The sequence below is a fragment of the Podarcis tiliguerta genome, assembly GCF_965153285.1.
Source record: "Podarcis tiliguerta genome assembly, chromosome: 10".
NCBI lineage: Eukaryota > Metazoa > Chordata > Lepidosauria > Squamata > Lacertidae > Podarcis > Podarcis tiliguerta.
This window is the reverse complement of record NC_139543.1, coordinates 31,410,248-31,425,640: the sequence shown is the minus strand read 5'-3', so window position 1 is coordinate 31,425,640 and position 15,393 is coordinate 31,410,248. Positions and strand designations below refer to the sequence as shown.

At 40.8% G+C, this 15,393-nt stretch overlaps 1 protein-coding gene across 1 annotated transcript in view; it reads right to left on the bottom strand.

Annotated features, from left to right (window-relative positions):
* Window positions 1-1,141: 1,141 nt before the first annotated feature.
* LGR5 (leucine rich repeat containing G protein-coupled receptor 5) overlaps window positions 1,142-15,393 on the bottom strand; it is a 68,176-nt gene continuing 53,924 nt past the window's right edge. Inside the window, exons 11-18 of the mRNA XM_083399533.1 lie at window positions 15,086-15,157; window positions 11,714-11,779; window positions 10,816-10,887; window positions 9,170-9,241; window positions 7,135-7,260; window positions 5,630-5,775; window positions 4,305-4,388; window positions 1,142-3,599 (exon numbers count right to left, since the gene is read on the bottom strand). Of these exons, the coding sequence (XP_083255659.1) occupies window positions 2,509-3,599; window positions 4,305-4,388; window positions 5,630-5,775; window positions 7,135-7,260; window positions 9,170-9,241; window positions 10,816-10,887; window positions 11,714-11,779; window positions 15,086-15,157 (1,729 nt within the window). The 3' untranslated portion in view covers window positions 1,142-2,508. The remainder of the gene's footprint in view (window positions 3,600-4,304; window positions 4,389-5,629; window positions 5,776-7,134; window positions 7,261-9,169; window positions 9,242-10,815; window positions 10,888-11,713; window positions 11,780-15,085; window positions 15,158-15,393) is intronic.

Here is a 15,393-nt window from a genome sequence, read left to right as displayed (position 1 = left end):
ACTTAAAGGGCATATTTTAAAAGTCTAACAGCCTATATTTCCACACTTTACTTTGCTGCATGTTTTGTAACATTAAATATCTGTTGGGGTTGTCTCACCAAAGAGTACTTGCCCCAAACTTGAATATTGGCGTTCAATAATTCTCCTTTCTATATGTATTATTTTCCCTCAAATGAACACTAGGAACTTAAATTGTGTCTAGAAATGAGCACGCAATCACAGGCTCATACAGCATCTCAGAAATAAACTCTAGCCAACCTCAGACCAAAAAATTGTTGTGATATTTGCACTAATTTGATTTTCTGGATGCTTTTCAAGTGCAGTTCCACATACAACATGACAATCTTAGTGTTGAAAAAATATTAATGGCATTGTTTATTCCTTCTTGTTTCCATGCATGAGTATGCCAAAATGGGAAGAAATATATTTAGTACTTTTTTCATAAATTGGCATTTTCTATTAAAGTGGGGTATCATGAAAAGCAGCACAAAACCTCTCATAATTTGAAGTCAGATTTCTTCAAACGTAATGCAGAGCCAGTTTTTATTTAGAGACTGGAGGTTTAAAAAACTTTTTACATGCTAGATCAGTCTGTATCTCAAAAGGAAGTTGCATTATTGTTGGCTAAATTGCTGGTCTACATCCATCAATGGATGTTTATTGCCCAAGGTCAAATACCCAATAATAGGCTACTACAAACAAATGTAAGTATTGGTGAGTGTGGAAAAGTTTTCTTAAGCTTTCTCTGATTACATTCCTCCTCACTACCTCTAATCTTTACCTCTTGGGGAGCCTTTGTGTTGGCAACTGTAATTCACCATTACTGGCTTATTCTAAAATTATAGCCTTTCATGCAATTCCTCATGAGAATTTTGTTAGGGTGACACAAACTTCCAACATGAAAAGCTATAGGTATGTGACATGAAAATCCCTGGACTATAATGCCGATACCTCTTGTATGTGAGAAACATTAGATTAGGTAAATTGTAAACGTTATGAGAGAAAGTATTTTAGGATTATGTTTTTGTCCTCTGTGAAAGAGAGTTACTTGCAAGTTCTATTATCATGAGGTGGTAAAAATGTTCTGGAAATAGTTGGAACTGCTGCCTATCTTCTGGGAGTGTAAGATACCAAAGCACTCTTTCTGCTTAGCTGCAGGTTTTATTACAAATTCCATATATTTGAAACACCAGTAGAAAAGAAAGCACATCCTCTATTTACAATCACTACACATTTAAATATATTATGTACAGATAGCGAATTTAGTCAAATATATGAGAAGAAAATAGAAATCTAGGCAATATATCAGTACAAAACTGTACATGGCTTATTCTCATTTTTAGTATGATTTTACTGTAATAATAAATACAGTTCTATATTTACAAATCATTTTTTTTTAAAAGCTTCTCAAATGAATTTTATTATTTTCCCATTAAAATATCTCAATTATAGCTTTCAAACTTGCTTATGAAAATAGTAGGCATAGTGGCCTGTTTTTGTTCTGAAGTTCATCTAACCTAATTTTTTAATATAAAAGAATCTTTATTGAGCCAGTCTTCAGACTTATTCTTTTACTTCTTGTATACAAAAGAATATATATTCATGTGAGGAACAATTTCACTGACATTAAGCAGCACTCCATAACCGAACCACAGTAAAAGTAAAGCTAAATAAACATTGTAGTATGTATTGTGCCATGGTCAGATGATCTCTTGTTTAATCCAAAGTAGTTTTAAGAACAGAGCTCCAGTTGCACGCTGCATTGCTTCAAAATCCAAGGAGACAAAGGAATATGATAACCGTGCAGCCGGCGTTCGGGTGCATACTTTCCGCATTTGTTCATTTTCTTTCCCAAGGATGCATGTGTCAGCTCAGAAAAGTGATGCTGGGAAAATCTGAAAACAATTCAGGTCTCCCAACCTATAGTATTCAATGTGGTTCTTCCAAAGCAGGTCTGCTATTGCTAATGGGACTTCTCAATGTAAAATTCTAACTCAAATGCCTATAAGCTGTGCTATGTTCAACCTCTTTAACAAGTTAAGAGCGGCTCTTCACTTTCACGCTTAGTTAAACAAGAACATTGAGGCCAGTTCATGTGTAAATATGTATTGTGCAACTAGGAGTGGTACATTTTCCATAAATACTTCCAAGATAATCTCATTTTCTTAATATTTGAAGTCCCATTAAAAAAAAAAAATCAGCTTAGTGGAAGTTTCATTGTGACCATTAAAAGATTCATGAACGGAGAGTGATAAATGTTGATCTATTTTGAATCACCAGAGCCATCAATGGCTTTTGGATTTCTTCTTGAGTTTGAACCTCAACTGATTCAAGAGTGGTTGTCTCTAAACCAGACTGAGATGGTATCTGTTAGGTTTTAGGATGCCATTTTCATTGCTACCAAGCCTTTGGCACCCAATAGTAGTAGACAATTATTTTCCTCTTACTGCACCCATTTAATAAATGTGTGATTGATAATTTTTAAACACAGGTGACTCTGAGATGAAGCTAATGACATGGAACAAATGTTACTGACGACAGGTTACAGCTTTCACTCATTCGATACGATGACGGCATTAGTGAATTGTTGGCAGGAATATCATAGGATATTCTGGTGCTTGCAAAGGTTACGAGAGCCTGAGTTGAATCACATGACTGTTTTTCTGCATCCTCTGAATTAACAGAGACCAGGCTGGCATGCTTGGATGCTTTCCACGAAAACGTCTGCTTTCGAAGACTTCCCAGGTCTTCCTTGAAGTGTGGGTTGAAAAGTATATAGAGAAGTGGGTTTAGACATGCAGGTAGGGGGACAATTACTAAAAGTATTGGTTTAATTACTTCTGGGCTAATAAAAGTAAGATTTAACAAGGAAGAAAATGATAAGATAGCCACAGGACAATAAAGAATGCAGTTAGTAAAAAGGAGCAAGGCAATATGCTTGACCATGGAGCAGTCCCAAACATTATCCAATTCTCTCTTATCCAAACTACAGTAGAGTTTTGTATAAGCTATTGTCATTATAAGAAAACAGAGAGAGTTCAGCAAGACCAGTGCCACCATGTAACCCACAGCAGTTGGCTTCCCAAAAGGCAAAGGTATGCACAGAGGGGAAACCCCATACTCACTTCCCCCAAGTACTGGAATAACTGCAACAATTAAGGCCAAGACAAAGCAAAACAAGATGGCTACCCTCATGCTAGCAAGAGTGGCACTGGTCTCAAACTTTGTGGCGTGTTTCACAGAAAAGCCGCGCTCAAGAGCTGCTAGCGTCAGCAAGAAAACGGAAGCCTCTGAAGCAAAGATGGAGAGAAGTCCAACGAAGTGGCAACCAAGTCCACCTTCCCACCAAGCTCCGTACTGAGCAAAGACTCCAAAAGTTAATGCATCCATGCTGGCAAGCACGCTGCTGGACACACCCATGAGTGTGTTCACAATGGCTATTAGTCCAATCAAGAGCTTTATGGAGGAAATGAAGAGCGGGAATCTGAAGATCGTCGCAACCACCAATGCATTGCAAACAAAGGCCAAAACCACGATGGTCCAGACTCCAATTCGGATTAACCAGCTCCCGAAGAGGTAGTCACAAGGCTTGAAGGGTCCTGCAAAGGCGAGACAGAAAAGATTGGTGCTTTTAGCTGCCGTGGCAACAACACAGGCCTTCTCTTGGCCACCTTGCCCAGAGGGCCTGAGCCCTAAGAAGACACCCTTTCCTCTGCCAGCCCTTTCGCAGAGCCCAGGAGAGGTGGTGAAGAAACTGCCAGTGTTGCTGCTGCTATTTAAACAGTATTATTATTATTATTACTATTATTATAAGGGAAGAAGGAAAAGGGGATTGCGGTGGTGCTGGTGCCACTAAAAGAAGAACACAGCACAGGAGTTTCTAGCAGCAGGGCATTGGCAGAGGCTCCATAAAGCACAGCCCTGGGCTACATGCCTTTTGTCTGCTGTTTCAGAGAGGTGGCAGTTTGAGCATTGCCTTTTTTTGTTCTGTGTAAAGGGTTTTTTGTGGTGCTCACAACAGCTGTTTAGATTTACAAATGTGCTCCCAGGCCCCTAAAGGTTGGGCAGTGGCTCTCCAGGGCTTCCACCAAGAGTCTTGCATTGCCCTACCTAGAAAAGCCAGGAATTGTATCTGGGATCTTTTGCATACAAAGCACGCACTGAGTTGAAGTCGTGCACACCATGGAGCACTGTGCTTTTTCATAGCTCCTTTTTCTAGAATATAGTGCGGAGTCTGCCAAGAGAGGAAGCGAAGGAGTTTTGAAACCAACCAACCAACCGATTGGATGTAGCTAGATCAATACCTGGAGGGGGAGAGCATTGCACCGAATGATGAGCTTTCAAATCTTCATCAAAGTCAAGAAGAAAATCCTCAAAGTCACGGTCATCTGTAAAAAGATGAGAACGAGGAATGAGAACAAGGTCGGTGCCAGTCTTGTCTCACTTGGAAAGCAGTTCCATAGCCTGGGGGCAGCCACTGAGAAGGCCCTCTCCCGCGTCCTCACTAAACATGCCTCTAAGGGTGGCGCTATCGAGATGCACTTTTCCTGAAGATCTCAGAGCAAGTATATGGTCCTTCAAATAGCCTGGGCCTAAGCCATATATCATTAATCTCTTAAGCATTCAGAGAAAGGGTGGCAGCTTATCCATTAATTCAGTATTTCCAGAAGATGCCTTACAGTAACTTAGCCTGTAACTAACTCTAATAAAGAACAAATTCTATCCCAGTTTACACCTACTTCCCTCCCTTTCGTCTGGGTTGAATTTTAGATAATACACTTATTGGGCAGACATTTGTCCTCTTGTAGTCTGTAAAGAACAGAGGCAATGTGTTAAATTCAGGAAATTGATTTTAATGACAGTAGCAACCGTTAGACTCTAAGGCAGAGCTGGATCTACAAATTTTGTCACAGAAGGCAAAAGTCTGCATTGCTGCCCTTGCTCTCTTGCAGATGATAATAATAATAATAATAATAATAATAATAATAATAATAATAATAATAATAAATATTATTTATACCCCACCCATTTGGCTGTGTTTCCCCAGCCACTCTGGGCGGCTTCAAACAAAACACTAAAATACAATAACCTATTAAACATTAAAAGCTTCCCTAAACAGGGCTGCCTTCAGATGTCTTCTAAAAGTTTGGTAGCTATTTTTGTCTTTGACATCTGATGGGATGGCGTTCCACTGGGCGGGTGCCACTACCGAGAAGGCCCTCTGCCTGGTTCCCTGTAACTTGGCTTCTTGCAGGGAGGGAACCTCCGCATCCCACACCCCTGCCCCTTGGAGTGGAGAAGCCTTGCTGGAGCTGGGAGTGGAATCAAGAAGAATTCTAGATCCTCAACTCACCAAGCCCTGGATCCCTCTCCTTCACCACAAAAAAACTTGAATCCTACAGCTCCTCGCCACCAATGTCTGCCCACACAAAGCTGGGGAGAATGAACCCAAGAGGAGGTAAAAGTCGAAAACATTACTTTACAAGGGTAAAATAGGCATCTTATTGGAGGCTCATTTGTACTGGCATTTTATTCTGAAATCAGAAAAGCATACATTCATTTGGTTATTGGTAGCCACATTCCAGTCAACAGTAAGTGGCCTCTTCTAAAACCGAATCTTATTATTTACCATGTGTATGGAAAACGCCAACATCTTTCCTTTGAAATTCCTCAGCACTGCTGTTCTCATCCTTGTTCCACTGGTTTTGGATTTTGTAGTGGCCATCGCAAGCTCCAAATGCACAGCACTGATAAGCATAAGGCATTTCAATCACCCTTTAGAATTAACAGACAAGATTATGAACATTAAAGCGTCTCAGTGTACTCAACCTACATCCTTTGCAAAGTCAACGCAAATGGCATTAGCATCTAGCTGAAGCAACAGAGAGGCAGGGCTCTGACTCATTAAACAAATATAAAAAATTGAGGGAAAGCACATTCTTCCCACATCCCTGTACATTTCTGATCATTGTACACATGCCATAATTCCTTCTATTTTCAATGTTCAGGCTGTGAGCAGTGTTGCTTATGTAGCTGCACAACAGTGCTGATGAACAAGAAGGAATTATCAGCAGATGTGTGTGTAAATCCCAAGGTTTGCAGAATTACATTAAAAAAAACCAGAAAAACTCTAAATGGAAAGGAAACTGAAAAATATCCACATGAGGACTATTCAATAATGTCTGCAGGAGGTGAGAATCAGAAAAACAGTGGGGAGTCAGATTGGAGTGGAGTGGCTATGAACATAATAATGATTTATATGACCTGAACAGGAAACATAATTTCAAATGTGATGCCAAACTATAGGTTGTTGGTTTTTTTTTAAAAAACCTTACATAACCCTTAGCTCAATTACATTGCTTATTTGAACCTCACACTTTTGATCTTGATGACTTATGTAGATACAGAAGCTCAGAATGGCTCATGCTGACATATTGACTTTTTGTGCTGCCTCCAGGCTGCAGTTCCATGATGGCAACCAACACCTTGGGCTGGACCAGGATACTGGTGCATTGCATCAAATTATGATGCTGTTCCTGTTTGGCATTGGTTGAGCCTGTCTGGTACCTTTTTACATGCCAACTCCGCCTCTCAAAAGAACAGACCATCAATAGCTCTTCCTCAGATGTTCTGGGTTACAGTATTTTTGCATTAAGTCAATATGGCAAAGTATTTTACTGCCACCCTCAAACCACCTACTTGATTCAATTCTTTTCTTTTTGTTTGCAGCTATATATTCCCTACATTTTTCAAAATGGGGGTAATTTATAAAGCAATGGTCAAGTGCTCGCTTTGGCAGCACAAATGCTAAAATAAAGCAATGGCCAAATGAAGGGAGCTAGCCACTATAAAACACAAATTAGACAAATTTTAACAGGGGCTGTTTATTTGGGGGGGGGATATTGCTGAGAAGCAGATGTGTTTTAAAGTGAGCAGCTACCAGGGTGTCCAAAATCAATCATATTTTTTTGAGATAAAAAGGATGTAGTAAGTCTATAATTTTACCATGTATATCTTTGTTTCAGTGCTGTAGTTCAAAGCCTCTGAATAGGAAGTAACTCATATTATACAGTGACACCCCTCCCACTGCACATGAGCACAAGTGTGCCTTATTAGTTTTAATGAGGTACTCACTTGAGTTCTGGAAAGTTTTCAGATGATATCAAACTTTGTAGTGCATGATTTCCTGTTAATTTTAGATGAGTTAAACCATATAGGCCAGTTACAGGAAAAGAGGACAAAAGGTTGGATGACAGATCCCTGCAAAATTAAAGTGGAAAAAACCAGTTTACTATTCCAGAAGGGTGGGATTTTTTTATTTTGCCTGAGGGTATTTGTTATTATCACAGAGTATTAAATTTTGCAAACGATAAAACATAAAGACGATTCAGCTGACAAAAGATGCACCTTGGGTCACTGGTAAATCTGCTGATTCACCTCAGAGCCCAATCCACTTGGAAGGTCTCTTGTACAAGCTACATGGAAAGGAATAGGACTGTAAAAGGTAAAGGTACCCCTGCCCGTACGGGCCAGTCTTGACAGACTCTAGGGTTGTGCGCCCATCTCACTCAAAGAGGCCAGGGGCCAGCGCTGTCCGAAGACACTTCCGGGTCACGTGGCCAGCGTGACATCGCTGCTCTGGTGAGCCAGAGCCGCACACGGAAACGCCGTTTACCTTCCCGCTAGTAAGTGGTCCCTATTTATCTACTTGCACCCGAGAGTGCTTTCGAACTGCTAGGTTGGCAGGCGCTGGGACCGAACAGCGGGAGCGCACCCCGCCACGGGGATTCGAACCGCCGACCTTACGATCGGCAAGCCCTAGGCGCTGAGGCTTTAACCCACAGCGCCACCCGCGTCCCTGTAATAGGACTGTAATAACATGTTATTGGATTCTTCCCTCCGTTTTTATTGTTGGCAACTCTTTGATGCATAAAGGCCTTTACTGAAGTTATGTGTACTTGGGTGTTGGTGTGCTTGCAACCTAACCAGATTGTCTTGCTTGGGTTCTGCAAAATTGGTCAGCATCTGGGATATTAGCAACAGGAACCACAGAATTAAAAAACTAGCCATTGTTACTTATACTGATGCCTTCTAGCACAGGGTTGTGTCCAACTTTAGTCCTCCTCTAATGTTGATCTAGAGCAGTCCTAGAGTAGATCTATTGGAATTAAGGGACTCAACTAACTTAGGGCCATTAATTTTGAGTAAAACATAGTTAGATACAGCCAACAGTTTTTAAAGAGCAGGCAAACTTTTCCATGGTATGTTATTTGTATGTAATCATCATTGACCTGGTCCACATGCCACACTAGGCCAAACTATGGCTTACCAGGAGAATGTGAATGTGCAGGCTCCGGGAGACATGCTCACAGAACCTTTGCTTCTCCCTGGTCTTTCTTTAAATTATTTTTTTACTCCTGTGCTGTGTTGAACCTGGGCTCATCAAAACTGACTCTTGTGGTTAAACTCTCTCCTCACTAACCAAAAGTTGTAGCCAAGGTTTGCTCTTAGCTTTGGCTTATTGTGTTGTGCAAACCAGCCACTGTCGTGTCAAAAGCCAGAGCATAAAGTGAGAGAGAAAAACTTGCATCCTGCGAGTCATGCCGCTTACTCTACATAGTAGAGCCCGCCCTACTCCTGGTATCTATGGACGCTGCCAAGAACATGCACAGTGGCATCTACTGATGGGATGCTATGGTTCCAAGCACCTGTGCAGTGCCTATAGTCACTTGAAGGCCTCATGCCACAGGCCATGTAAGTCCTCCTTGCCACTTTAGTAAACTAGGGGAAATGTGGGACAACATGGAGGGCTCTAGTTAAATACTGTGGTAGGCAGGAGCTGGCGGAATCTAATTAGATTTAGAGCCAGGCTCCAGAGTGATCTGGGTCTGATCCAAATTTAATCATGTGGTGCTAGACATTAGGCATCTGCTGCCCAAGCTCTCCTGTTCTGCATTCTCTCCATCACTAATTGATACCATGAAACAATGCAGAAATGCAAGACCACTATGGCTGGCCAAACAAAGGCCAAAGCTACTTTGTTTTGCATTTTGTTGTTCATTAAATTGTCATTCTATTTTACCCTGCACTGAATAGAGCTTTTTTGTCACTGGGTATTTGAATGATCATAATAGGGCAGCATCAGCCATAAAAAAAGCAGAATACTTACAGTTTAATCAGAGACAATAAAGAGGAGAATGCATTGGCATGAATGACTGATATTTTGTTCCAAGCTAAATCCCTGCAGAAAGGAAGAAAATTATATATGCTTAAAAATGCATGGAGATTTACTTTGAATCTTTTAAATTAAACAACAATTAACTGCATGAAATCGCTTCCAGTAGGCTAATTTTAGACCCGTGTTTGGACATTATGATAAGCCACAAGTCATGGCTTACTGTGAATGAGGAGCGTGCTACTGCACACAGCCAAATTGTTTCTCCTTTTGTTGACCTGGGTCCAACAAACCACTAGTCTAGGCTTAGTGTGCTGTATGAACCAGTGCTCACAGTTTGTTTGCCTCCAAGGTTTGTTCTTGGCTTACCTACTATGGTTTGTTTGGAAGAAACAAACCATAAGCACCGGTTCACACACCACACTAACAAGGCTCAAAGTTTTTTGCTCTTGGCTCAAGAAAGGTAGCACAGCAGCAGCACATTTTATGGCTTACTGAAATGTACAAATGTTTTGGGTTGCAAATTTGAATGCACACATCTCTTCCCCTTGATCCAGGATCTGGCTAACTAATAAGCAAATTATGGGATGATCTCTGGTCTGGTTCAGATAAACTACTGCTATTTGAACAAACCATGGTTTAGTGTTTGGTTCTCCTCTCACTCCCTTCACTCCTCAGTTACATTCAGATTGAGACCCAACTACTAAATCACCATGACAGCTGAACCAGGAAATGTAGGCAGTTTTAAGTTTACAATCAGCATCAAACCCTGATTTGTAATCCTGGTTCACAGGCTATATTTAAACCATAACTATCTAGTTCAGATGTTGAGGGAAACTGATTTTATAAATCAGAAAGTGTCTCCTCAAACTAGGCATGTGAAAAGATGGCAGAAAGGGAGGGAGACTGCTCTAACAAACCATGGTTTGTGGAAGTGTTAAACCTGAACTGAACCTTTCTCTATTATCTACTAGCTTTTCAATAGATCTTCTTCCTCTTTCACATCTGCTACTTCTCTCATATGCCAATTTCTCTGTCTTTCCAATCTTTCTCCCACATTTTCCCTTCCACATCTCCTTCAGGTTGCATGCTTTTTTGTGTGCCAATGCTTCATCATAATAAGAACATATATAAGAAGAGTCTGCTGCCTGTGGAAAACCCAACATAGGATAATACAACACTGAATAGAATATTATAGAAACGGATCAATTATTACTCCCGTTACATGAAGTGTCGCCGTCAATTTTTGTACATTTACACACTCTGCTCCTTGCTCTTTCCTATTGCCATCTGTATACAATTCACTCAGCTTTTCCATTCAGCAGTGGATTTTGAAGTGTACCCATAAGAGGCTTCTATATGAGTTAAATCAAACTTCCTATTTCTTCAGAGAAGTCTGCAAGCGGAAGCTATTTCAGGGTTGGGGTTTTTTGTTGTTGTTCACGGCTGTGTGAATTCATTGCTGGAAATTTTCAACGTCAGAATGTTTGTTTTGCTTTGGCAAATCTAACCTGGCAAGCTGAATGATCAAAGGGGGGGGAAATGGAAAGCAGAATATGTAGGAGCAGGCAGAGGAAAGGAATGTGAGCTTCCATGTTTCTCAGTACCAAGGTAAATAGCTCTTTTATGGCTATACTCACAGCGAACGTAGGGCAACCAGCTGCTGAAACGTGCCCGCTTTGATTTCATATATTTCATTGTGGTGTAAATCACTGTAATGGCAAAAAAATGGCTTTAGAGAAAACAACTTCTAGAGAACTTCAAATGCTGCCCAGGATCCCAGAACTACTTCAGATGTCTCAAGAGTTTGAGCATATCTAGTGGGACTTTGACTGCCTCCTCCTGAACTTCCAGACCCTGTACCACATCACAAACTGATCTCTCAGATGCAAATGTTGCTTGATTTATGGTACTTGGGGCTTGTTATCAGGAAGCATAGGTACAAAGCCCCCTTTGGTCAAGTGTGCAGAACTAGTTGTATGTTTATTTGAATCCTGGCCATTGTTTAGATTTCTTTTAGAGCTATATGTTACACGACAAACAGAATTTCCAGTCTTCTCATGCATAAGAAACAACTTGCACTCCAGAAATATGTATCCTATTCATCCTGTCTCTTTATCCAAAAGGAAGAGAGCAAGGCTTAAGGGGCTGCAAAGGCGTCGTAAGAAGCAAGCTAGATGGGAAGAGCATCATATCCTGGATCAAAGTTTAGAGTTTATCCACTCCACCGAAAACTCCACAGACAGAGTCATCTAAAAAACTGAACCATCAAAAGCCCCTTGTAGTTATATTTTTTATTATTCTTCCACATTAAACATGCAAAAGAAATGTGTGATATGATGGGATACATGATGCACCAGACCTCACCAAATGCTTCTCCCCCTAACCCAAAACTATGAATTTAAAATACAAACAAAGGTTCTGACTCATATATACAGGTCTACTCCCTGCATTGGAGGGGATGGTAAAACCTTCCTCATGTGCACATACTTTATTTATTTATTTATTTATTTATTTATTTATTTATTTTAACCTTACACTTTCTGAAGATTTTCACAAGCAGTAAAATGAGGCAAGTCACCCAGCTGGTTATATGAGAGGTCTCTGAAATACAAATACAGAAAAAAATATAAGGTGGCTAATTCTGTTAAATAGTAAAAATATATTTAGGGTTATTGCTTCTTTCTGGATTCAGTTTTCCTTCAAAACACAACTCTTCTTTTAATTGCTTAAAATAATCTACTAGATACTTCGTTTTAAACCATTTTTCTAGGTGGATCTGATCTTTCGAACTACAATCACAGTGAAATTTAATTAGCTTCCCAGACTACACTTTAAATTAAATAATCTTGCCTCTGACCTTTAGAACTGCCATATCTTTAACTGAGGAAAGTGGTTTGAGGAACTAGAACTAACTTTGAAATCAATCACTATGGGGTGGGGGTAGGGGGAGAGAAAGCCCTTCAAATGATTTGAGCCAAAACTCAACAAATTGCAGAATAACTGAAACATCTGGACTCATTTATAGTATAATATAGCTAATCAAAAACAAGCCATGGTAATTTGCAGAAATTGTAAAAAGAAGAAAGAAAAAAGGGAAATAGATTTGCATCCTGTACTCCTTTGTGCAGGGGAAACTCCCATCAGGCTTAATATGACTTTTGCCTCTGTAAAGAAAGAAATGAGAGTGGACGCAGGGACATGTCCCTGGGTTCTGTTTTTTAACCTTAGATGGTAAGGTTTTGTCCCTGGGCTAATGTTCTTTAAAATTAACTTATGAAGTTAATTTTAAAGTTCTCCTTGTATGGGTGCGATGGGAAAGCTCCCCGCCTAAAGAGCATTTACTTCTTGTAGGATCCATCTCCACTCAGTGGGAGAAGGGTATCAATGCCAAAGTTAAAGGGCATGCTCATTTAGCAGGAAGTAAAACACAAGAGGTGCACTTGTAACCTCATCAGGTGTAAGTTGCAGAGGCACAAAATTGGTAAAGTTATAGGAGGTCATTTTGGCTACGTGTGTGTGTGTGTGTGTGTGTGTGTGTGTGTGTGTGTGTTAGAGTGGAAATTCTATTCCAAGGGTAACGTAAAGTAACTGTAAAAATGATCAATACAACAAAACCACAAAAAGCAGAAACATTGGAGGAACAACTGTCAGGCCACCCTGTGGATTAGGAATGGTAATCTTTGCACATCAGGTTCCCTGGTCTTAAGGACTCTGGTTGCTTCAGATGTTGAGAAAAGATTCTCATGGAAGCATATGGCCCAGGGCACACACTGCACATTTTAAGCCTGTAGACAATTATCCTCCCTACTCAGATATGGTTCTACACTACAAGGAGAGCATGCAAGGAAACTCCCGCTTAGAGGCTTTCTCTCCCCCTCCCCCCAAAAAACATCAACAGGTGGGCAGTAGAAGCAGGAGTGGAGGGGACACAATGCCAGGGCTGGAACCAGCAAGCAGGCAGCTATTCTCTCCGCTTGCGTGATGGTTAATTGCATGAGAGGAATGCCGAAATAGAAACAAATGAGAAACTTACAATCTGGACAAAGAAAAATATTCCGTAAGTTGAGCCAACATTTCTGAATGATTTTGTTTATACGTAGGCCATTTCTGCATTTAAAATAAAATTGTCAATGCTTCCCCGCCCCCTTTCTTTTTAAAAAAACAACCCCACAAATGTGAATTTAAATCAGATAATTCTATACATATACAGTTGATCTGTGATGGTAACAGTGGTGTCAGTTGAAACACCTTTACTGAGTTTGGTCCTATTCTATGCTTTGCGGGAAAAGATACTTCCTTTTGCTCCCAAAGTCAGAGGAGCAAAGGTAGCTCATAACCAGCAATATTTAATGTTGCTGTGATAGAATTAGTACCCAACTTTCTAAGAAGTGCCCACAACAGCCACTTTGGCACTATGACTGTATGTTTTTAGCTAGTGTTATTAGAACGTTGGCTAAGCAAACTAATGCCAGATACATTCATCATGATGTAATCATTAAAGGAAAGTGCAGTTGGCCCATTCACAAAGAAGTAGACAGAATGATTACTTTTGATAGTGATTAAACTAACACTGCAGCATTCTTGTAAGCTACAATAATGTATTGGTTAATCATTATAAGGAAACAGGTCTCCCATACATCTTGGGAATAGTGTTCAAAAATCCAATTGAATAAATATGCCTTGGAGAGAAAATAAAGGTATGGAACATTAAGGTATAAGTGAGGATGGAGTCTGTCCCCATTTCGGTGATTATCGGAAAAAGAAAAACCTTTAACAGAATGGAAACTGGGCTTCCCTGGCCCCTTATGTATGCTTTCTGGACACGGATGACTTTTAAAAATTATTTGAAAAGCAGGAGGAAGCTTGCTTAAATCCATACATTCTATAAATCCTATACATTCTCAATTTTCTCCCTCTTATGGTCACTGCAATCAGTTAACTGAGCATACTCTAACTCGTGATATTACTTGCTCATCTCATTTTGCCAGGCTGTCCCACCATGCGTTTTACTTTTCTTGCATTACAAAGACATTGTCTCTCCACCACAATCCTGTGTATCAAGCACAGACTGTAGGCACTGCAACTAGGGGCCATGCAGCATTTACGTTCTGTACTCTGCTTAATGGGATGCGGGTGGCACTGTGGTTTAAACCACAGGGCCTAGGACTTGCCAATCAGAAGATCGGCAGTTCGAATCCCCGCAACGGGGTGAGCTCCCGTTGCTCGGTCCCTGCTCCTAGCAGTTCGAAAGCACGACAAAGTGCAAGTAGATGAATAGGTACCGCTCCAGCGGGAAGTTAAACGGTGTTTCCGTGCACTGCTCTGGTTCGCCAGAAGCGGCTTAGTCATGCTGGCCACATGACCCGGAAGCTGTACGCCGGCTCCCTTGGCCAATAAAGCGAGATGAGCGCTGCAACCCCAGAGTCGGTCACGACTGGACCTAATGGTCAGGGGTCCCTTTACCCTTTACCTTTACTCTGCTTAATACACCATTAGCTCTGGATCAGTGCTGGATTCATTTTATCTTGCCCTTTCTGCAAGGAACTTAACACGGCATACAGTTCTTATCCTACCTGCCCAAGAGCCTTGGGAGATGGGTTAGACTTAGAGACAGCAACAGGTCCTGGGTCACCTAATGAGCTTTGTGGCTCAATGGGGACTTATGGTCAGTCTCACCAGCCCTGGACCAACACACTAAGCACTCACCATGCTCAATCTAGTGCTAGTACTAAGTATTTACATGACGCTGCAATATTGTTGCTAGGCTCTTTGTTATGCATCTGTTTTTGCTCTTGAATTACGAGGGCTAAATATGTGAATTTCCATGGTGATGATAGAACACATTTCTGAGAAGGCTGTATCTTGAAAGTTCCTAGGAGTTAATGTAAATATGTATTTTATACTTACAGTACTTGGAGGTTGGGTAGCTGATCACAGATTGTTTCAGGAAGGTATGTGATCCGAGCTCCTGTAAGGGTCCTGTTAAGAAATTACGCACATCACCTTAGAGTGATTCATGCCAATGCCCACCAGGGAGGAGGGACTGAGAGAAGATCCTGTGAATCGGGCTTATGTGAGAATGGGCTTCTGAAAGGAGTATGGAGCATGGGGAGGGGTGTTCAGTTGTTTCTCCACCATGCAAGGAATAAGAGCATGGATCAGATTGTAGTGTCAATGGGATCAAACTAGCTCAAATCCATGAAATTGGAATTGAT